This window comes from Mobula hypostoma, chromosome 9, assembly GCF_963921235.1.
Source record: "Mobula hypostoma chromosome 9, sMobHyp1.1, whole genome shotgun sequence".
NCBI lineage: Eukaryota > Metazoa > Chordata > Chondrichthyes > Myliobatiformes > Myliobatidae > Mobula > Mobula hypostoma.
The window spans coordinates 35,058,382-35,082,642 of record NC_086105.1 but is presented as its reverse complement, the minus strand read 5'-3'; the positions used below and the strand labels follow the sequence as shown (position 1 = coordinate 35,082,642).

General features: G+C 40.0%; 1 protein-coding gene across 4 annotated transcripts in view; it reads right to left on the bottom strand.

Moving 5' to 3' along the window:
• LOC134351634 (DNA repair protein RAD52 homolog) overlaps nt 1–24,261 on the bottom strand; it is a 46,624-nt gene that overhangs the window by 11,717 nt on the left and 10,646 nt on the right. For 3 of the 4 annotated variants that reach the window (XM_063058047.1, XM_063058049.1, XM_063058051.1), the window contains exons 3-8: nt 15,255–15,348; nt 14,860–14,927; nt 14,596–14,714; nt 13,838–13,913; nt 5,578–5,774; nt 1,526–1,680 (exon numbers count right to left, since the gene is read on the bottom strand). In XM_063058047.1, the coding sequence (XP_062914117.1) occupies nt 1,526–1,680; nt 5,578–5,774; nt 13,838–13,913; nt 14,596–14,714; nt 14,860–14,927; nt 15,255–15,348 (709 nt within the window). The remainder of the gene's footprint in view (nt 1–1,525; nt 1,681–5,577; nt 5,775–13,837; nt 13,914–14,595; nt 14,715–14,859; nt 14,928–15,254; nt 15,349–24,261) is intronic. The other variant, XM_063058050.1, reaches the window with a different exon arrangement.

Here is a 24,261-nt window from a genome sequence, read left to right as displayed (position 1 = left end):
ATGATCACAGTGAATGGTTGTGCTGGCTCGAAGGGCTGAATGGCCTACTCCTGCACCTATTGTCTGTCTATAAAAACCTTTACTTGGGTGGAAATGACCAGAAAAAGCAACCAAAAGTTCACCAGCAATTTTTATGTGTGTTGCAAAAGAATTAAATATTGTTTGTGCTGTGGAGTGGTAGAATTTTCTTAAAAAATATATAGTAATATTTATAAATACCCCGTGAATATACGGTATTTAGATATTGTTGCATCTGATTGCACAGCCTTCATGACTGAGGACATTTAAAAAAACATATGTTGCTGATTTAAATTGGTAAAGGAAGGTAAGATAGGCATATGTAATTTTACATATATAAATTAAAAAGCAGTTGTTAATCCAAGTATGCCTTTCTTTACAATTTTGATAATGTAGAATACAAAGATTAAAAATCCTACTGGAGATCAAGTAGATTATGTGATACATCTTCCACTGAGATCCATATATGTCTGCCCGAGTTTGTCCTGAGCACATGCTGCAATACAGCTTTCTGCTTAAAATAATGCCAGTCCCAGGACACTTGAGCTATTTCAAAGGACTCATCACAGAGTCCTCCAGTGCCAAATGAAACTTATACAGCTTCCTCTGCTCACTACCCACTAGCACCTATACAATTAGGTTTCCTCAGGTCATGATTAAACCTTGTCCTTCTCCTCTTAAACCTATATCCTCTACCATGGTTCCCTACCATGGTAAAAAGAATATCTTCCATGATTTTATGCATCTCTGTAAGTTCACAGTTCAATCTCCTACACTTCAGGGAAAAAAATGCTCTGGCCTATCTAGTCCATCCTTTTAACTCAAGCCCTCTAGTTGTGGCAACATATTCTTTCAAACCTTTTCTGCTCCTTTTCCAGCTCAAGGACATCCTTTCTATACTAGATGATTTAATGGAAGTAAATTTCAAAAGTCTAGTTAACACGATGGGCACTACAATACATATAGGGATTGAATTTCTTGCAGTATATTCACATGTTAATAGAACAATATGAACTCACATCAGGTAAAAGTGGGAAATATCCTTCTGTAAAGGACATTGATAACCCATTTGTCCTTTTTAAAGCTAATCAGCAGTTTTCATTTATACTTATACAGCACCAGCCCATTATTGATCATATACAATTTAGTTTGCCTGTTCCTTTCTGTCAGTATTAGTTAGATTCACTTCTACCTTCTAACACCACTATCTGAGTATTAGACAAATTCACATTATTAAAATCATACCATAATTGACATCATTAAACTTGTTTCACTTGCAGGATTATTACGCAGCTTAATACTTTTGCATCCTTTTTCCAAGTTCAATTGGATTTAAAATAATTTAATTTTAAAAACTACTTGCACAATTTCTAATCTATAAATCAAATTAGAGGTAGTTACTATGTGCATTAACATGGAAATTTTGATGGATGTCAATTAAAAATAAAGTTAAAGCAGCTTCTGACGATCAGACAACTGCTCATCTTGTATAAGCAGTTTCAGGTACCTGTGTAATTATTTGCTTGGGCAACACAGCTAACAGTTTCTTGTGGCTGTGGTTTGAGATTCTTTGCCATCTGCTCTCTGAACTGTTGTTGAAGTTGCTTCTGTCGAAGTTTCCGTTGGTGTGTGAGGTCCAGATCAACATTGTAATCTGTACTGCTACGTAAACAGACAGCAATGCAATGCAATTAATTTCTTCATAAACTGCTCCTTCTTACTATCAATTCAAGGACCAAATATGCCCCCCCCACCATTTAATGGGCCTGTTGTGAGAAAGAGCAGGTTAATTGCATTTAGAATAGATTTAACACCATCTTAATGCCAGTTCAGTACAACATATACTTATAAGAAAAAATTTCTTCAATATATAACCTCAATATATCCTAAATCTGACATCTGAGAATTTAGAAAATATATTTCTCCCTCTGATAAACAAACTTAAATATAATGGATTCCAGTTAATTCGGGCAGCTGTTTATTTGGGACAACTCTTAAAAGAACAAAAATGAATCGAGAAAATAGCCGGGACTCCATTGACTCGGGACACTGTGCTGCTTAGTTGAGACAGGAGTCTGTGCCAGTACTCATGTGGCCGTCGGACACTACACCATGCTTACAGCAAATAGTTTTTAAAATAGTGTCAGTTTCACGTACTCCAGTTATTTTATCCATTCGGACTGACGGATGCAGACTCAAAAAGCAGTGATTTTGATAACTTTTTATAGTTTTGACTTCAAAAATTCACACCCTTGCCAAGATGCCACTAAAAGATTTGACAACAGCTGAAAAAAAATTACCTTATTGGACCAAGTTAAAAGCCAGTCACCTAACACTACTGTTCGTTGGCTGGCAGATAAGTGGAGTGCACAAGTCTACAATTACATGCACGATACATCAGCAAGATAAACTGCGAGAAGAATGGGTGTTGTGCAAGGGACAACAGAGAACAGCTCAAAAACAAAAGCCAGTAATTACGTAGGCGGCCAGGAAATTTATTGTTGGATTATGATACTACTTCATGCAGGATAGCAATGAAGGCAGTCCATTATCTGCATCTGGTGTCTGTGCTGACTTTGTTCACTTTGTGTTTGTCCATCGTTGATGTCGATAAGGACTGCGACACCATTTGATGGTGTCGAGACTAGCGCATGATTTGGATTTAAGTGAGGGAGGGTTGTGCAGCGTCAACCTCACTCTCTCTTCCCAATTCCCATCTGGATCCAGTGGCAAGACAGAGTTTTCTGTGTCTTGTCCTGCTCTACGCGTTCCACGACGCTTGCAGAGACTGCCTTCTTGACCGTTGAGACCAATGGAAGGTCCATCGGCTCAATCCGCTGGAGTCTGTCTTTGTTCACTTACAGTCAAGAGAATATGGCAGTGTACACTGGATGAATTCTTCCATTGATAACTGTCAGGAGCCAATACAGTTTTATAGTACTGTAGTGGTAGTAGTATAGATTGTTCTAATTTGTTCTGCACTTTATTTAAATACATAATTTGTTACTTAGTTAGACAGTAGTTTGTCTTTTATATACCTTTTAACTAATTCCATGAAATTTTGGCTAATTGGGGCAGCTGCTTAATTTGGGCCAAAATGTACTGGTCCCAATTAGTTCCAATTAACTGGAATCCACTGTATAGTCAAAGATAACAAATAGAATGAAATTAAAAGTGAAATCCTCAATGAGCCCTTTGGATTCATTAATGCACAGACAGACAGACATTACTCACGTTAATTCCACTTCCTATCTCTTGATTCGTCATGGCAATTTTTTCACAAATCCATGATTAACCTGAGCCTATGTGAAAAGTTTTCCCACCCCTCACAATTTACTTCAATACATTGTCACCATTGCTAACTGATCTTTAATTATCTGGCCTATGACTTTCTCCCTTCTTAATCAATGTTTCTACTTTAACAGCTATTCCTGTAATACAAGGAAACTTGAAATTAATGGATCATTTTTCCATCCCTGCTTCTCTGAACACTATAGGAAAGATCAGGGTTCTGGATTTATCCACTTTTAGACTCTTCACACCTTGATCCTGGAGGAATACTGTTTTGTTTAGCTGTATACATGTGAATGGTTGAATGACAAATAAACTTGAATATACTGTACTTTGTCTTTCCCTCTAATATAAATTATTAATAGATCAAGGACCAGAACTGATCCTAATATTAGGCTGCAAATTGATTGATCTGCTAAGCATTTCCCATTTTCCCTTCATTTATCTATGATTACCTGCAAGCTCTAATTTTTAGAAAATATTTTGTACATTTCCTTGGGTGGTGCAGTGGCCCCACCCTCCAGGCCGCCTAGCGATACATTGCCACGAAACATGCAGAAATGCAGCGGTAGCCGGGAGGTACACAGCACATCTTTAAGAAAAAACCGAAATAAACATGTTAATTACTTAGGTGCTGCCCGACACGTAATTGTTGGCCCAGATCAGTGCCGCTTTCCGATTGCGTCATCTCTGATCTGGGCCGACCATGTGTTGGTGGCACCTAATTAATTAGCATGTTTATTTCGGCTTTTTTCTTAAAGATGTGCTGTGTGCCTCCCAGCTACCGTTGCATTCTCTGCGAATCAGTATCTGTTCGTGGCCTGGGGGTTGGGGTGTCATCTCGTCGTCTGTTTCCATTAGAGCAGGCAGCTCATCTTCTTCTATCTCTGCCTGCCTCGATGTCGAAGGTCGAGGTTCGTCGTCTGCTGTGGCTGATGTGGAAAGCTTGCTTGACTGCTGAGCCTCGCGCATTTTTCTATAACACAGTTCTTTGTAAGGACTCAAACCATCCTGCAACTATCTCCTAAACCGATGTACCCTTTCAAAATTAAAGTCGTACTTTATCATTACTCATTCGGTTTCGATTGTTATCCTTTTTTCTTCCAATTGCATCAGCTCTTCATCTGTCAGTTCTTGGTGATGGGATGCCAAAACCTCTTCAACATCATGTTCGTCAGATTCCACAAGCCAAACTCATGTTGTCCTTACTTCGTTCACCACGATCGAAACGCTTAATTATGTCTAGTTTTACGCTAAGTGTAAAACTTACGAGCTCTTTCAGGTTTTTCTGATACCTCAGAACTCATCTTGCAAACAGCTGCTCACAGGCACGTGTTAAAGCAATGCCATTCCGAATCCGGGGGAGAGCAGCTGCTCGGGGCGTGTGCTTTTTTTTCGTAACAGTGAAAACACGTTCTGAAAGCGAAAACAGGGTACTAATGTAGGTCTTTCGTAACAGTGAGGTTTCGTAAAGCGAACGTTCGAAAAGCCGGGGACACCTGTATTAATGATTTCAAGTTTCTTAATATAATTGGATCATTCAGACCCCTCCATTCAGCTCTGTTTGTTTGCAATTGGAATTGGTTTATTATTAGCACATGTACTAAAAGCAAAAATGCAGTGGAAAGCTTGGCTTGCATACTGTTCAAACAGATCATATCATTACTGTGCACTCAGGTAGAACAAGGTAAAATAATACAAATGCAGAATGAAGTGTAACAGCTACAGTAATGAAAATATACAAAATATTGGTTTATTGGTTGGCCTATTTCTCGATTCCCAATATAACACTTTAAATTTTGCTATTCTCTTTCTTGTTTTTTTTTACATTATTACGGGCTCTTATCATCTTACACTGGAAGGAATGGTGCAACAAATGATTGCTTAGTCAATGGTTAGGACTTTCCAAGTATCTCTGGTGTCCACTGAAAGTCAAGACAATTTGAAAATATTAAATATATTTTTAATTGGCACAAATTTCCCATTGCTGTATTAACTAGATACTAAAATCAGGGACAAAATTAATGCTCTATCAGTACAATCTAAATACTTTTCACATTTACTTAGAAAAGCACTGTAAATATATTATCATTAAATAAGCACACTTAGCTCCACAGACAATGATCTCTGGATCATATCTGAGCCATCATTGAAGGTGACAGGATGCAAAGTTTAAGCATGGCAATCTATAATTAGATACTTTTATAGTCTGATAATTAGTAGAGCCTTAATGCCATTCTCACACTCAAGTGCTTGAAATTTACCAACCGGGAAAGTCTGCAGTTCTCTTCTGCCACATCTTCCTTCCTGTCTGCCGTTTCTCTTTTAATATCTTTGTTGGGAGGACATGAAGTAGGTGCAGGTAGAGGCTTGAGATGAGCCTGTAATAAGCTGTTGTACCTGGCTTTCTGAACCATGGGTTCATCATCATTTCTTTTAGCATCAGCGAACTGAAAATCTGTTTGCTTAAAAAAATAAAATAAAAATATTTGTACAAAACTTGTGTTTGGTCAATGAATCTGATCTATTGGCCACTGAATAATTGTTTTTTTTGAGATGCCAAGATATTTACTATCATTGTACGTTTGTACATTTGAAAGACAGTATTTGACATAGATAGCCTTAAATTGTTCAACTGAACTCTCATAGCAGTTGATGAATAACCTCGTAGGACTGAGAAAACCCCATACCATGGTCGTTGCTTAGAAGGTTACTCACGAACCACAGAAAAGATTTCTTTGCAATGCCAACTTGCCAGCCATGTTTTAATGGTCTCCTGAGGTCTTTTTTTAAAATTGGTACTTAGTCAACCAAAGGATAAATATCTGCATAAAGGAGACAAAATCAGAATGTGCTATCTCAGGAGAGGTATCTCTGCTGTCAGACACAGGGAAAGTCATCACTAGGATCCTCCTCAATCTCCTCCTGCTAGTGGTCTCTGATTCTGTGTTGCTTTTCTCCAGCTAGAAGGATATTGTACATGATCTTCACTGCACAACCAATTCTTGGTTGGTGCGGCTGTAACGAAACTCAATTTCCCTCGGGATCAATAAAGTATATCTATCTATCTTCACTGCACAACCAATTCAACAGAAATGCAGGGAGTCGTACTAATTGCTGTACCAGTCTTTTCCAAATTCCCTTAGACCATCAAATTGAGGGGGACCGCGCAGCATTCTCTTTGCATTTGAGACACTTGAAGCAAGATCTTGACCAGTTACAAATCCAAACTCAGTACAGACTGGAGTTAAGCAAGGCTAGCTTCCAGATGAGGCACCAATAACCTACATGATTATTGGGAAACAGTTTAAACAACACTTGCTTCACTCAGAAACTAATCACCTTTTCTTAACTAACTGAGCTACAATCCAGTTAACATGCTTGTATGCACCTGGTGGCTGGGCTCAGTCAGTGACATCCCGTTCAATGAAACATGCATCTTTTGTATAACATTACAAAAGAGTTTGACCAACCTGCTCCCACTGCACAACACTGCCCTCCAACAATAAAGGTCCACAACAGGACCTGGAAAACCTCAATCTTAGAATCCACATTGCAGTGAAGGAAATTTACCATTAAGTGAAAATAAATACAAATATGTTGAACATACATAAAAACAGAAAATGCTGGAAAAACTAGCAAGTTCAGCCACATCTATGGGGAAAAAAAGTGTCACTGTTTTTGGCTGATGATCCTTCATCAAACCACATTAAAATAAAACTATTTCAGTTAAGACCTTCCATCAGAACTGAGGAGGAGACAAAAAACAAAGCAAAACGGAAGCTTGTTCCTCTAGAGGGTGGGTGGAGGAAGGGAGAAACCCTGCTTCTCTTCCCATCAATGCAGGCTGACTTCCTAGTACTTGCAGCATTTTTGGAATTTACCATACCATCAGTGCACTAGCATAGACTTTGGGAGGTTGAGGAAAATAGTATTTAAAGATCATGATCTCAAACTCTACACAAAGCTCAGTTTGTTGGGCAGCAGCTGTCCTTGCCTCCGCCACCAAGAGGAACAAGGGCCATGAGGGCATGGGATCACCACTACTGGTTCCTCTCTAAGCTGCATACCATCCTTACTTGGGATTATATTGCCAGCCCACCACTGTATCACTGGATGCAAAGCTCTGACCTTTACCAGACCGTCTGCAGTAGCTGAAAGCAGTACCCTACCACTTTCTCAATGGTCTTTAGGCAAGAACAATTAATGCTTGCCTTGGATATTAGAAACTACAGGCAAGTCATCCCAATCCAGGACAGAGATCAAATTTCAACCAATATTTCACAGCAAAGGTGAATGGCAAACAAAAACAATTTATCCTATCTGGTATGTTTCAGAAGGGGAGAAGAGTTATCGCAAGGAGGGTGCACTTACAAAAGCTGATCCTAAAGATGTTAAAAAAAAAATTAGTGGCAAACATGAATAAAGTAATATTATTTAAAATATAACCCCAACCAAAACTATTAACAACTTAAGTTTAACGAAAACTGAAGATGACCTGCTATATAGATTGAGTCTGTGTGTATAGTGCTTATTTAATTAGTCTGATGTATGGTATTATATGGAAGAGACTAACGTACACTGACTTGATCTCTGGATTCATGGGAAGGTTCAAGTAAGCCATGATGTTGGAACAGAACCCTAGCCCTGAATTATATATCTAGCACCTAAATATTCTACACGTTCGGCTTATCCAAGATTTATTCTGTCTGCTAGGACAGGAGATTAACAAGAAAACTGAACAATGGAGACTTAATCAGCTATGTTTTATTGGTTCATGGTTTAGAACATTCAAATAACATTTGCCAGTGTTTGCTGGTGAATGCTAGTGGCTCTATGTGGAACTGAACATCCTGGGTGATGCTGAACCCTCAAACTTCTCGGTGATTCGCTGACTAACTTTTGACTTTGGAGTCTGGAAGCAGAAAATAAATCTGTTGCAATTCTCTTTGTTGTTTGATTGGAGAATCTGCCAAATGAACTTGTGCCAGGTTAGACTAATGGAGTGAAGTGGCTGTATGGCATACATTAATTAACACTTAGACCATAAGACAGGAGCAGAATTAGGCCATTCAGCCCATTGAGTCTGCTCTGCCATTCCATCATGGCTGATCCCGGATCCCACTCAATCCCAAACATCTGCCTTCTCGCCATATCCTTTCATGCCCTGACCAATCAGGAAACCATCAACTTCTGACTTAAATGTACCCACGGACTTGGCCTCCACCGCAGTCTGTGGTAGAGCATTCCTCAGATTCACTACTCTCTGGCTAAAAAAATTCCTCCTTACCTCCATTCTAAAAGGTCACCCCTCAATTGTGAGGCTGTGCCCTCTAGTTCTGGATACTCTCACCATAGGAAACATCCTCTCCATATCCACCTTATCTAATCCTTTCAACATTTGGTAGGTTTCAATGAGATTCCCCACATTCTTCTAAATTCAGGTGAGTACAGGCCCAAAGCTGCCAAAGTCTCCTCATATGTTAATCCCTTAATTCCTGGAATCATTCTGGTAAACCTCCTCTGGACTCTCTCTAATGACAACACATCCTTTCTGAGATATGGGGCCCAAAACTGTTGATAATACTCCAAGTGCAGCTTGACTACTGTCTTATAAAGCCTTAGCATTATCTCCTCGTCTCCTTGCTTTTACATTCTATCCCTCTTGAAATAAATGCCAACACTGCATTTGCCTTCTTTACCACAAACTCAACCTGCAAATTAACCTTCTGGGAATCTTGCCTGAGGACTCCTAAGCCCCCCAAAACCTCTGATGTTTGAACCTTCTCCTCATGTAGATAATTGCACTATTATTCCTTTTACCAAAATGCATTAACATACATTTCCCAACAGTATTCCATCTGCTACTTCTGTGCGCATTCTTCCAATTTGTCCAAGTCCTGCTGCAATCGCATTGCTTCCTCAACACGACCTACCCCTCCAGCTATCTTCGTATCATCCACAAACTTTGCCACAAAGCCTTCAATTCCATTATCTAAATCAATGATAAACAATGTGAAAAGTAGCGGTCCCTGAGGAAAACCACTAGTCATTGGCAGCCAACCAAAGGCCCCTTTTATTCCCACTCGTTGCCTCCTGCCTGTCAGCCAATGCTCAATGTCAGTATCTTTTCTGTAACATCGCAGGGTTTTAGTTTGTTAAGCATAGGAACATAGAAAATAGGTGCAGGAGTAGGCCATTCAGCCCTTCGAGCCTGCACCGCCATTTATTATGATCATGGCTGATCATCCAACTCAGAACCCTGCACCAGCCTTCCCTCCATACTCCCTGATCCCTGTAGCCACAAGGGCCATATCTAACTTCCTCTTAAATATAGCCAATGAACTGGCCTCAACTGTCTCCTGTGGCAGAGAATTCCACAGATTCACCACTCTCTGTGTGAAGAAGTTTTTCCTAATCTCGGTCCTAAAAGGCTTCCCCTTTATCCTCAAACTGTGACCCCTCGTTCTGGACTTCCTCAACATCGGGAACAATCTTCCTGCATCTAGCCTGTCCAACCCCTTTAGGATTTTATACGTTTCAATCAGATCCCCCCTCAATCTTCTAAATTCCAACGAGTACAAGCCCAGTTCATCCGGTCTTTCTTCATATGAAAGTCCTGCCATCCCAGGAATCAATCTGGTGAACCTTCTTTGTACTCCCTCTATGGCAAGGATGTCTTTCCTCAGATTAGGGGACCAAAACTGCACACAATACTCCAGGTGTGGTCTCACCAAGGCCTTGTACAACTGCAGTAGTACCTCCTTGCTCCTGTACTCAAATCCTCTCGCTATAAATGCCAGCATACCATTCGCCTTTTTCACCGCCTGCTGTACCTGCATGCCCACTTTCAATGACTGGTGTATAATGACACCCAGGTCTCGTTGCACCTCCCCTTTTCCTAATCGGCCACCATTCAGATAATAATCTGTTTTCCTATTTTTGCCACCAAAGTGGATAACCTCACATTTATCCATATTAAATTGCATCTGCCATGAATTTGCCCACTCACCCAACCTATCCAAGTCACCCTGCATCCTCTTAGCATCCTCCTCACAGCTAACACTGCCACCCAGCTTCGTGTCATCCGCAAACTTGGAGATGCTGCATTTAATTCCCTCATCCAAGTCATTAATATATATTGTAAACAACTGGGGTCCCAGCACCGAGCCTTGCGGTACCCCACTAGTCACTGCCTGCCATTCTGAAAAGGTCCCGTTTATTCCCACTCTTTGCTTCCTGTCTGCTAACCAATTCTCTATCCACATCAATACCTTACCCCCAATACCATGTGCTTTAAGTTTGCACACTAATCTCCTGTGTGGGACCTTGTCAAAAGCCTTTTGAAAATCCAAATATACCACATCCACTGGTTCTCCCCTATCCACTCTACTAGTTACATCCTCAAAAAATTCTATGAGATTCGTCAGACATAATTTTCCTTTCACAAATCCATGCTGACTTTGTCCGATGATTTCACCGCTTTCCAAATGTGCTGTTATCACATCTTTGATAACTGACTCCAGCAGTTTCCCCACCACCGACGTTAGGCTAACCGGTCTATAATTCCCCGGTTTCTCTCTCCCTCCTTTTTTAAAAAGTGGGGTTACATTAGCCACCCTCCAATCCTCAGGAACTAGTCCAGAATCTAACGAGTTTTGAAAAATTATCACTAATGCATCCACTATTTCTTGGGCTACTTCCTTAAGCACTCTGGGATGCAGACCATCTCGCCCTGGGGATATATCTGCCTTTAATCCCTTCAATTTACCTAACACCACTTCCCTATTAACATGTATTTCGCTCAGTTCCTCCATCTCACTGGACCCTCTGTCCCCTACTATTTCTGGAAGATTATTTATGTCCTTCTTAGTGAAGACAGAACCAAAGTAATTATTCAATTGGTCTGCCATGTCCTTGCTCCCCATAATCAATTCACCTGTTTCTGTCTGTAGGGGACCCACATTTGTCTTTACCAGTCTTTTCCTTTTTACATATCTATAAAAGCTTTTACAGTCAGTTTTTATGTTCCCTGCCAGTTTTCTCTCATAATTTCTTTTCCCCTTCCTAATTAAGCCCTTTGTCCTCCTCTGCTGAACTCTGAATTTCTCCCAGTCCTCAGGTGAGCCACTTTTTCTGGCTAATTTGTATGCTTCTTCTTTGGAATAGCTACTATCCCTAATTTCTCTTGTCAGCCACGGGTGCACTACCTTCCTTGATTTATTCTTTTGCCAAACTGGGATGAACAATTGTTGTAGTTCATCCATGCAATCTTTAAATGCTTGCCATTGCATATCCACTGTCAATCCTTTAAGTGTCATTTGCCAGTCTATCTTAGCTAATTCACGTCTCATACCTTCAAAGTTACCCCTCTTTAAGTTCAGAACCTTTGTTTCTGAATTAACTATGTCACTCTCCATCTTAATGAAGAATTCCACCATATTAAGGTCACTCTTACCCAAGGGGCCTCTCACGACGAGATTGCTAATTAACCCTTCCTCATTGCTCAAAACCCAGTCCAGAATAGCCTGCTCTCTAGTTGGTTCCTTGACATGTTGGTTCAAAAAACCATCCCGCATACATTCCAAGAAATCCTCTTCCTCAGCACCTTTACAATTTGATTCACCCAATCTACATGTAGATTGAAGTCACCCATTATAACTGCTGTTCCTTTATTGCACACATTTCTAATTTCCTGTTTAATACCATCTCCGACCTCACTACTACTGTTAGGTGGCCTGTACACAACTCCCACCAGCGTTTTCTGCCCCTTAGTGTTATGCAGCTCTACCCATATCGATTCTACATCTTCCCAGCTTATGTCCTTCCTTTCTATTGCGTTAATCTCCTCTTTAACCAGCAACGCCACCCCACCTCCTTTTCTTTCATGTCTATCCTTCCTGAATATTGAATATGCCTGAATGTTGAGCTCCCATCCTTGGTCACCCTGGAGCCATGTCTCTGTGATCCCAACTATATCATAATCATTAATAACAATCTGCACTTTCAATTCATCCACCTTGTTACGAATGCTCCTTGCATTGACACACAAGCCTTCAGGCGCTCTTTTACAACTCTCTTAGCCCTTATACAATTATGTTGAAAAGTGGCCCTTTTTGATGCTTGCCCTGGATTTGTCGGCCTGCCACTTTTACTTTTCTCCTTACTACTTTTTGCTTCTACCCTCACTTTACACCCCTCTGTCTCTCTGCACTCGTTCCCATCCCCCTGTTGTGAACTAACCTCCTCTCGCCTAGCCTCTTTAATTTGATTCCCACCCCCCAACCATTCTAGTTTAAAGTCACCTCAGTAGCCCTCGCTAATCTCCCTGCCAGGATATTGGTCCCCCTAGGATTCAAGTGTAACCCGTCCTTTTTGTACAGGTCACGCCTGCGCCAAAAGAGGTCTCAATGATCCAAAAACTTGAATCCCTGCCCCCTGCTCCAATCCCTCAGCCACACATTTATCCTCCACCTCATCGCATTCCTACTGTCACTGTCGCGTGGCACAGGCAGTAATCCCGAGATTACTACCTTTGCGGTCCTTTTTCTCAACTCCCTTCCTAGCTCCCTATATTCTCCTTTCAGGACCTCATCCCTTTTCCTACCTATGTCATTGGTACCTATATGTACCATGACCTCTGGCTCCTCACCCTCCCACTTCAGGATATCTTGAACACGATCAGAAATATCCCGGATCCTGGCACCAGGGAGGCAAACTACCATCCGGGTCTCTGGACTGCGTCCACAGAATGGCCTATCTGACCCCTTTACTATCGAGTCCCCTATCACAACTGCCCTCCTCTTCCTTGCCTACCCTTCTGAGCTACAGGGCCAGACTCTGTGCCGGAGGCACGGCCGCTGTCGCTTCCCCCAGGTAAGCTGTCCCCCCCAGCAGTACTCAAACAGGAGTACCTATTGTTAAGGGGCACAGCCACTGGGGTACTCTCTATTACCTGACTCTTCCCCTTCCCCCTCCTAACCGTGACCCACTTGTCTGCCTCCCGTGGCCCCGGTGTGACCACCTGCCTGTAACTCCTCTCTATCAACTCCTCACTCTTCCTGACCAGACGAAGGTCACCGAGCTGCAGCTCCAGTTCCGTAATGCGGTCCCTTAGGAGCTGCATCTTGATGCACTTGGCGCAGATGTAGACGTCCGGGAGGCTTGGAGACTCCAGGGCCTCCCACATCCGACACCTCGTGTGTGGCACTTCTTGTATTAAATGAGCTTGTTTTAATGCCTTCACTTGTTTAATCTGGAGATAGATCTTAGTCAGTCGTCAGCTGCTTCCAATTATTCACGGGCAGCTTTCCACAACATGATGGTGCTATGTTTTGCTACATTTTGGATTTGTATGGCTTTGGGCAGACACTTCACACTTGCCACACAAGTTAAAATGAATACCAGCAGCACGTACAGATAACCCAAGTGGTGGTCAGTTCGAGCCCATTTGTGCATTATCTCAGTAAAAGTTCTGTATTTCCATGCAGCAGTTCTCTTATTATAGATGTCCCAAATAAATCCTCACCTGCCGAGGTAGTTTATTAACCATTCGCAGATACTCTTTATCCAGAATACAATTACCCAAGGCATTACCAAAGGATCTGAAATTAAAAATTTAATGCAGTTACACATTGCTACTACTACCACTAGGCCAGCTACCTGAACTGCCAAATTTCTATTGAATTACTGTGCTTATTTTTCAACTGATCATTACTCTGCAATCAATTTTACAGTCTGTCAACAGCAAAGGTTAATAATAAAGTAACCCAATAAAACAACAAATAGGCCAATAAGCTTCAAGTACAGGAATTATGTTCAGAAATTACAATATTTTAAACAGGTGTTAAATGTTAGATGTTGAACATCCATCCCTGACTCTCAGTTTTCCCATTCATGATTTGATACTTAACAATTTATGAGCTTCACCACAGGAACTAATCATCCACGCTGACCAATAAGATAGACCCGTTCGCCATGTTTAAAATCTAATAATTCATTAATTCAATATTCTAGTTAACATTTGGACAATTAAGCCTGTTTCCTAAGGGCAAAGTGTATTTATCCAATGTCACTGAATCATGATTCACCAGTTTTTGATCAAACACTTACTTCCTCTGACAGCTTTTATTGCTAATTTCACCACATCTGCCTTCTCTGGTCGTCAGTTGTCCTCATGGACAACAGTAATTTTACTTCAAACATAACGTAAATATTAGTTGCCAGGATTTTTCTACTTTTGCTACACAAAATTTAAAAAAGCATTTGATAAATTTTGATAAATACTTCAGAGATCGCTTTAATCCGTCAGTAACTGCTTCCTTCCTGGCCTTCTCCAGGGACATTGCCTTGGATTTTAGTCCCTCACTCACTCCATAACCAATATCTTCATGAAAACATCCGTCCTGAAAATCGAGGTATCACACTATTAAAATGCGTGTAATATTTACAGAATTACACCCAATACAATTAAAACCAAAATTAGTACCAGTATTAATTTTCTTGCTCATGTCACAGACAGACCAGCATTTTGACAAGAACCATTTATACCTTGAGTTGGACCTTTACAAATGCACTGACACCCACATAAAATTTTCCATTAATGAGATCCACAAAATCTGAAAGAAAACATACAACTAAATTAAATCAAAATCAGGCATGGATTTCTAGTTACATCCATTAAACCATCAATTTGGTTTAATTGTTAGGTTACAATAATCAAAATATTTACTGGATACTGCATTTCCTGGTGAAGCTGGTTTGTGATGTCACATCTAGCAAACTGGAATTAGATTTGAACTTTAGTTAGATAATCCATTCTACACTTCTTCTGAGAAATAATATACATCCATAACTCTGGTATGAACAACTTCCTGAAATCAATAATGCCTCAGCTCCCAAATATTTACTTTGACAGTAGCCACAACTAAACTAGTCTTACTCACCAACATTTTGTTGTGTGATGGAATGGGACCACCCATTATATCCAAAAAGTTCATTAGCTAGGTTGACAACTCTGTGACCCTCAATGTAGCAAACCTGATAATGTAGCAAGTAGAATATGTATTAGTGACACTGTGAAATAATTTGCATAGAAGTCAGAAAAATCACACATAAATGAAGAATTTTTGTTTTGGTCCCACAAGGTTTAGTTTGGGATACATGGGCTGTTGTTTCATACTGCTGAAAATAGGAATAATTCCTTCGAGGGTCATATAGACAAAAGGAATGTGGTACAGTGGCATAATGCTGTGCACCTAAAAATGGAAAATGCAAACAGGAAATATGTTGTAATGTTATGAAGAGAATGGCTTTCTGGTTGCCAAGAGGAACAATATAAATCAAACAATCCATATCTGACTACAACTCAATCATTTTTCTCTTCAATACTGCAAATTAGTGAAGTACATGCTTTTTGAAGGTTTGCAATGAATACAATTCTAACATTCCTTCTGTTTGTTCTCGATCTTTGCAATCATCCATGTAAAAAGAACTTTCAATTCTCCTCTTATTCTTTACCATTTATATCAAACTGATGATCACTTTTCCAATATCTAATATAACTGAAGCAAAACGTCATTTTGTCATTCTAAATAATACCTTAGAAACATAGAAAACCTACAGCACAATATAGGCCCTTTGGCCCACAATGCTGTGCCGAACATGAACTTATGTTAGAAATTACCTAGGGTTACCCATAGCCCTCTATTTTTCTAAGCTGCATGTACCTATCCAAGAGTCTCTTAAATGATGCCTTGGCATCTTTTCTAAGTGGGAAGTTCAGTATTGAACACTGTGCTCTAGCCGAGGCTTTACTGAAAACTTATGGAGGTTAATCAGGACTTCCCATATTGTTTTAGGTACACAATGTCTTAAGGCAAATATATTTTTTAAACATCTCAAATAGTGAGGAGATGAAGGATGCTGATAGATAAATGGGTTTAAATGAAAAAGGCCTGATGCTGAATTGAGGGAACAGCATTTATCAGTACCACACAATTGAGTGCAAAACATGAAAATGCAGTAACATGGGGAAAATGGCTCAGTTCAGAAAAATCCGTAATAGTACTTCCAGTCATCATAGTCTAGTATGCTTCAGACATTTGGCATGCTGATATGTAGAGTGACATCATCTGTCAAAAACAATCAGCGTTTATAGCTAAAATAATCACATTTGTCTAGTTTAGAAACATTATTGGCTATTCACAGAGAACTGTGTGATCTATTCACTATAGCTGATCTATTTAAAGGTCTACTTAACTATTTACCTCTTACTTCTAAGGTCAGTTGTACTGAACAATAACAGTAATAATACTATTTATATAGCACCTTTCATACATTAAGATGCTGGCTCAAAATGCTTTACATAGATCGTAAAGATAAATCAGTATAGTCATAAAAATACGAGAGAATTGGAAATCATATGTAAAGAAAGACATTATACAGAATAAAATTTAATTGAATGCACCAAATTATATAAGTGTAATCATTTTCAACAAGCATTAAGTAATCCTACAAGTAGGCCAAATTAAAAATTAGGTTTTTAAGACACATTTTGAAATGTTCCACAGTACTAGCCCGTCAGATGAGGGACATTTTCATTTCTCCAGTAATTGTCTGTTGGTTCTGCTGTGGTGCACAATTTAGAGATATGGGTCAGATGTCAGAGGCAAGGCAGACAAATCCCGGGGCAAGGGCTGCAAACAATGGAGATGATTGTAACACATACAAAATGCTGGAACAAATCAGCAGGTCAGGCAGCATCTATGGAAAGGAAAGAGTTGATGTTTTGAGTCAAAACTCTTCATCAGGACTGGAAAGAAAGGGGAAGAAATCAGAATGGGGGTGATTGGATGTAAAACACTGCTGACTCACAGAAAGGAATTCAGCAGTTTCACTGGGAGGATTGCATTGAGTCAAGCTTGAACTGAATTTAGAACACAAGTGGAGAAGAGGATCTAGTTTTGTATGGGGCAGCAGCAACATGGTTATGTACAGTTCCTAACTTGCTCCCTTGAAGAGTTCATATGCGAGAAACGTCAGCTAATCTAACACTTCAGGAACAAGGTGGCTGAACTTGAGCAGGAGGTAGCTGACTTGCAATGTTGTAGAGTATTGGCAGATGTGCTCCAGATGTCCTTTAGGGAGATAGTCTGCACCCCAAAAGAGCCATGGGTTGAGACTCCAGACCAGAAAGAAAGACAGGTGGCGGACCATGGGAAGGAAGCGGAAGGTAAGAGGTGCACACTGTCTAGGGGCATCAACCCTATAGTTAGAAGTGTCCAACCATTTTAAACATCTAGCAATGCTCAACGACGACCATGAGACCTCTATGCTGGTAGGCAGGCCACAGGACCCACTCTAATCCTAAACCTAATCCCCGTAAAAAGGAAGTAGTGATAGTAGGGGGACTCAATTATCAGAGGGGATTGAGAATCAGGTGTGCACTGACAAGTAGGAGACCTCTGTGGACAAGTAGATAAGCTCCCGGCCAGAACTGTGGTGGATCCAGTAGTCATTGTCCACATTGGAGCAAGTGGCGTAGGTAAGGGCAGGCTGTCTGTTCTGCAAGAGTTAGCTGGGAAACTTAGGGCCAGAACTGACAAGGTGGTTTTCTCGGAAGTTCTGCCTGTGCCACGCTCCAGTCCAGGCAAGATGAAGAAGATAGGAAGATTTAACATGTGGCTCCAATCATGGTGTAGGCTGGGGGGCATATGTGTATGGAACATTGGGGCTCCTTTTGGGGTGGATAGACCTGTATCGCTGGAACAGGTTGCATTTGAATGGAGGGGCACTAATGTACTGGGCAGGCGTATTGCTTCAGTTAGTTGAGGACAGTGTAAACTGGGGAATGGGGAGGTGGTGGGGGTAGCAAGGAACTTACAACAGGCAGGCTCAACAGTGGAGAATAACATTATGACGTAAACCAATTATAGGCTTCAAAAATATAAAAATGAATTGGAATAGGATGAAAAACATTAGTAATAGACTAAGGATGGCTTGTATAAAGGAAGAAATATAAAAAAATAAAATAAATGAGTTGGAATTATATGCACAATTGTACAAGTATGATATAATAGCAATAACTGAAACCTGGCCTACCTCAAAGGATGGTGATGAACATAGTATTAAAGGATATACTTAGGAAAGATAGCCAAGATCGTAAAGGGGAAGGAGTAGCCATATACTCAAGACAGAATTTAAACGTGAGGCTGCTAATGATAGGAAGTGAATCGAGATGTTGTTAAGTACCCGGGTGAACATTGAAAGCTATAAGGACAAAGGAATAACATTGGATGTATGCTATAGAATCTCTAATGCTGACAGTGATTTTAATAAACAACTATCAGCATATTATAAAAAGCATGTTCTGAGGGTGATGTTATATTTACGGGTTACTTTACTTTCTCAAATATTGAGTGGGAGAGCCCAGTGACTAATGGATTACAGGAAAGTGAATTCATTGAGTTATTGAATGATTGTTTTTTGACCCAGTATGTTAATGCACCAACAAGAGGGGAGGCCTGTCTCGATTTGATATTCCATAACAATCAGGATAGAATTTTGAGTACGAAAGTTGTTGAGCCTTTAGGAACAAGTTGAAGTTTTTTTTTGGAGAGTATATCAGTAAAAGCCAAAGCCATTAAATTGAATTTCAGAAATGCAAAGTTTGTGCAGATGTGGCAAAGACTTCGAAAGGTAAACTGGAAAGAACTGCTTGACATTGTGTCAGTTCAGGAACAATGGGGTTGATTTAAAGAGCTAATACACAGTGCTGGAAGTATTCATACCCAAGGTTGGGAGAAGCAATAAAAACAATAGATCAATCACATGGATTAATAAAGACAGACATAAAAATTTATTGAAGAAAAGACAGCTATATAAGGAATACAGAAAAAAAATAGCAATTATGTTAGCCATAGGGCATATGAAAATATGAAAGCTATATTCATGAGGGAAATTTGTATTGCCAAAAGGCAGGTTGAAAAGGATATTGTGGATAATGCTAAGAATGACCCCAAGAGATTTTTTAAAAATACTTTAGTAGTAAAAGAAAAGTCAAGGAGGAAGTTAAGTGTATTAGTAATAACAGTGGGGTGTAAAATTATGCAGAGAAGGACATAGCAGATACTCTAAACTCTTACTTTGCTGAAGTGTTCACTTGCAGAGATGTTGGCAATATGCCAGTAAGTGCACAGAAAAATTAAGGCCGTTTTAAATGACTTAGATACCTTAGAAAGTGAGGTCCTGCTTCAGCTGTAAAGGCTGGAAGTTAATAAATCTCCAGGGCCAGACAACATATATCCAAGGGTACCTAAAGAGGTCCATGATTACATATACAAACCCATAACATGCATTTTTCAAGTCATTGAAGACTAGTGAAATCCCCAAGGACTGGAAATGGGCTAACATTATCCAGGTATACAAGAAGGGTGACTGCACTGACCCTGGTAACTATAGACCTTTAAGCTTAATGTGCATCACAGGCGAGATAATAAAGAATGAGATTAAAAAGCAGCTGATAAAAACATGTATGTTAGTAGAAAGCCAGCGTGGGTTCAGAAAGGGGAAATCATGTTTTACTAATATGTTGGAGTTCTATGAGGAGGCAATTAAACTGTATGATAACAATAGAGCAGCTGATATAGTTTACTTGGACTTTCAGAAGGCTTTTGACAAGGTACCCCACGAGAGCTTATTAATCAAATTACAGGAGGTAGGGATTTAGGATAAGGTGTGCGAAGGGTTACAACATTGGCTCAAAATAAACCAGAAAACAACAAGCTATGGTGAGAGGATCATTTTCACACCAAGATGATGTTAAAAGTGGGGTTCTGCAGGGATCAGTTTTGGGGGTGCTGCTGTTTTTAATTTACGTTAATGATTTGGATAAGCATACAACAAGCTAGTAAAATTTGCTGATGACACAAAATTGCGGGGAACGGGCTGATAACATTCAGGCAGCAGGATCAATGCAGTTAGATCGAAACAAAATCCACATGTGGGCAGATAAATGGCAGGTGAAATTTAATGTAAAGAAAATGTAAAGCATTACATATAGGAAGTAGAAATATTAAACATAAACATACAGTGGGGGTCGAGTTAGAAAGTGCACTGTATGAAAAGGATTTGGGAGACCATCACAATGGACAGACTCATCACTATCAACATCTAGACAATGCACAAAAGTGATTAGGAAGGTTAATGAATGTTGGGCTATTTATAATGTGCTTTGTGGAGTTTCAGTCAAAAGACATTCTCCTTAAGCTGTATAATGCCACACCTTAGATACTGTGTACAGTTTTGGTCTCCATATTGTGTGAGGGATGTGAAAGCACTACAGAGTCCAGAGACTCATTCCAGGTCTGTAGAGTATGAGCTGTAAAGAAAGATTGAAAGAATTAAATCTTTTTCGCCTAAGTAGATGCGGAATGAGAGAAGATATGATTGAAGTGTTCAAAAACATTAAGGGTATAACTAAAGTGGATGCCAGCTACTACTTCAAAATTAATCAATCATCAAGGACACAGGCCATAGGTGGAGAATGGTTAAGAGGAGATTTCAGACTAAGATCAAGAAGCACTTCTTCACACAGTGAGTCACAGACACATGGAACAAACTACCTGCTTGAGTAGTAGTTGAGAGTAATAACTTAGAGCCTTTCAAATCTAAACTCAATAGTTATTTCAACACATCAGGTGAATAGGAATTTGGCAAGCTTTTTTTGGGCCAAATACTTGTCCAGTTTCTTCCCCATGAAGGCACCAATAATAGGATCACTTTGACTAAAAGAAAGCTTGAATTTATATTTAAAGCAGTGAAGATATGGAGTGCTTACTGCAGACTCTAGAAATTATGGCTGTTGGGTCCTTTCTGTCATAGGCCAGATAAATTGTACCAGGAAAGTGTGGAGAGTATGACTCGTTATGAATGATTCTTCCTAGCAATTCACAACTTAATGTAAATCTAAGTAGTCAGAACATAGTATGGGGGAGGAACCACACTGAAGGATTTGTATGCACTCAAATACTTTCAACATGCACTGGTATCCATATTTCAGCAAAGGTAACAACTGGTTCCCACAGGGAGGGGTACTTGCTCCTCCAGCTTGGTGGGTCTTGGAAATAGAATGGTTTCCTTCCATTTATTGGCAAGGACAAATTGTGGGCTTTCCTATTTTGCAAGATGGAGAGAAAATTAATGTCAAAAGTACAATGTATACACAATTGTCATAATTTAATTATTATGGCTTTGTATGATGTAGACTCTCAGTTGTAAAGAAAACCTGAGGCAGCAAGGAGAGCAATAAGGGTGTCATATTAGGATAACGTTCATGAATGAAAAAGTTAAGCTTGCTATCTCAAAAAACCACAAGCAAGCCATCCTGAGCAACTGCCTATGAGACGTCGGCTGTGAGATCGGTTAATGCTACAGTGGTTTGTTTCAGAGCCACCCTCGTTTGTGAAATTTGCAAATTTCAAATTTGTGAACTAATTTCCTAAGCATGTCAAAATTGTGAAATAATTTCTAGATCAAACCTCCATCCTTGCTAATTCATGAAATTTCTTCCCACATTGTTCTTTGGTGTAAGTGAATTGCTTTGGTTTTGATTATTTGGCTGCCATAGGAAGCATGACTCCACTGTGAGGACCTTTCTTGTAGATTAGCCTCAAAAGGACATGGCTTTGCTTCTCATTCCGCTCCACTAAAGATATAAAAGTCGATGACTGTGTAGTCGGAGGCTTGTGACATTCTATCTACCCTTCCACAGCCTCTTGTAGACCTATTTTAGCTGAGACGAACACATAAATGCACTTAAGGTAATTTCATTGAGAAGTGCACTTTAAGGCCTGATGTCAATTACCAGATGAGTAAGTGGCCCAGTGAAAAGCATTGTGCTGCTAATCAAGGGGACATGTACAAAACCAAGGAATCGAATCACATTTCAGTATGCATTTTCATAGAAATGATGAAGAAAACTGTACACAATTTGTACTGACATGAGCAAAAGAAAATGCCAGAAACCAAGTTCCGGTGACGTCATCGTCCAGAATGGCAGCTTAAATCAACAGTTCCTCCGGAAAAACGCATATTTTGCCGCGATAATCCCTCAAGTACAAGATCTTCCAAAAATATCTGAATTGATAAGGGGGGCAAGAAGGGGGAAAAAGAATGGAGATAAAAAAAAGCATCACTGCGGAGCCTATGGAAGAGAGAAGTGCAACGCGCGGCTCTCCTACACATGCTCGTGGTGGTGAAGCTTACGTGGGGCCTCGTTCAGGCGAAGCGGCAAATACGATGAGGATTTTGGAAGAGATAAGGGAAGTCCAAGAAGATAGAAAACAGCAACTCAATGATAACAAGTCAGAGTTTACTAAGGTCAATCAGAAAATAGCGATGGCAGAGACTCGAATTGAGAAGGTGGAAGATCGTGCGCAAAACGTGCAACGGATAAAAATATTAAATCAACAGGAAAGTAAATTGCTTGACCAGGAGGGAAGATCGCGACGGAAAAATATCAGGATTTATAATGTTCCCGAAGGAGCGGAGGCATTGTTGATGATGGAGTTTGTACAAAAGTTGCTGCGGGAAGCGCTGGAGATTCCCCTGACTATGGAGATTGAAATTGAGAGGGCGCATCGTGTGCTCGTCCGAGGACTCCCGGAGACAGAGAAAGTAAGCTGCGCTCTATAGTACTTAGGTTCCTTTGATTCAAGAGCAAGGCGGAGATTCTACGAAGGGCCTGGCGTAAGAAGAGGGTGTTTTGGAATGGGAAGTTAATATACTTTGATCATGATTACCCCCCGGTGGTCCAACAGAAATGGAAGGAATACTCCGAAGCGAAACGAATATTAAAGCAAGAAAAGGTTAAATTCCAAACCCCGTACCTTGCTAAACTGAGAGTATTTTATGAAGGAGAGATACAGCTATATCAGACAGTGGAAGAGGCGACTACAGACACGAACAGAGAGCTGCCCATTAGCGTGGTCAAACCAAGGGAAAGCCTGGTTGAGCAGTTATCCCGATCTGCTTGGGAAATAGTAAGAGTAAGCAGTTTTCTTCTTTTGATTGTTCTTTCTTTCCTCTCCTTTCTATAAGTGTATACCTCAGATAAATACTAAGTGGAGATTTGTGACAAATATGATTATGATATATGTACAGAAACTGAAATACATCTTATGGAAAGTTTTGTTTCATGATGAACTTCAACAAAAAAAATTACGAGTTCTCACTACCCCTACTTTTCCACCCCCCTCAAAAAAGAAAATGCCGGAAACATTCAGAAGGTCAGGTCACATCCGTGGGAACAAAAGCAGAGTGAACATTTCAGATCAAAGGTGTTTCAAGCACATATTGACATGGGTAACAGTGTAGTGCAGTGCAAGTCTAGCATTCCTGTTTAGGAGTGATAATAATTTTTACATAGAAGTCCAGGCATTTTGATTCTGGAGCACAAGAATATACTGGGCCCAAATAAAATAGGCCAGAAATATTTGTGCATGATGACAGGCCAGGATAAGGAGAACTTAGGGGAAGATTCCAAATAGAGCAAAGAAAAAGACTGGCTGGTACTCAGAACAGCATGACCCTGTCAGTTAACAATATAATGACTTGACAGGAAAATTGAGGCCAAAGGTGCAAAAAAGGTTAAAATATAAAAAAAAAATCAAAGGGAAATTAGATACAAAGTGGGAGTGAGGTAGCAAACAAAAAGAAACTGCAATAAAAATGATGAGATTTACATTCAAAATTATTCTTTCGAAGTTTTAATTATGTGAAGGATGCCTATTACTCCAAATGACATCTGATGGCGTGTGCAAAAAAGTGTTGACAAATACAAGCCAACTTGTGAAAGATTATTTCAGCCTGACTGTGTCCAGGTTCTTGAGTTCCAGACCTAAATGCCTGGAATCAAATACCTTCACTGAGAAATTGGATTATACCTAAACA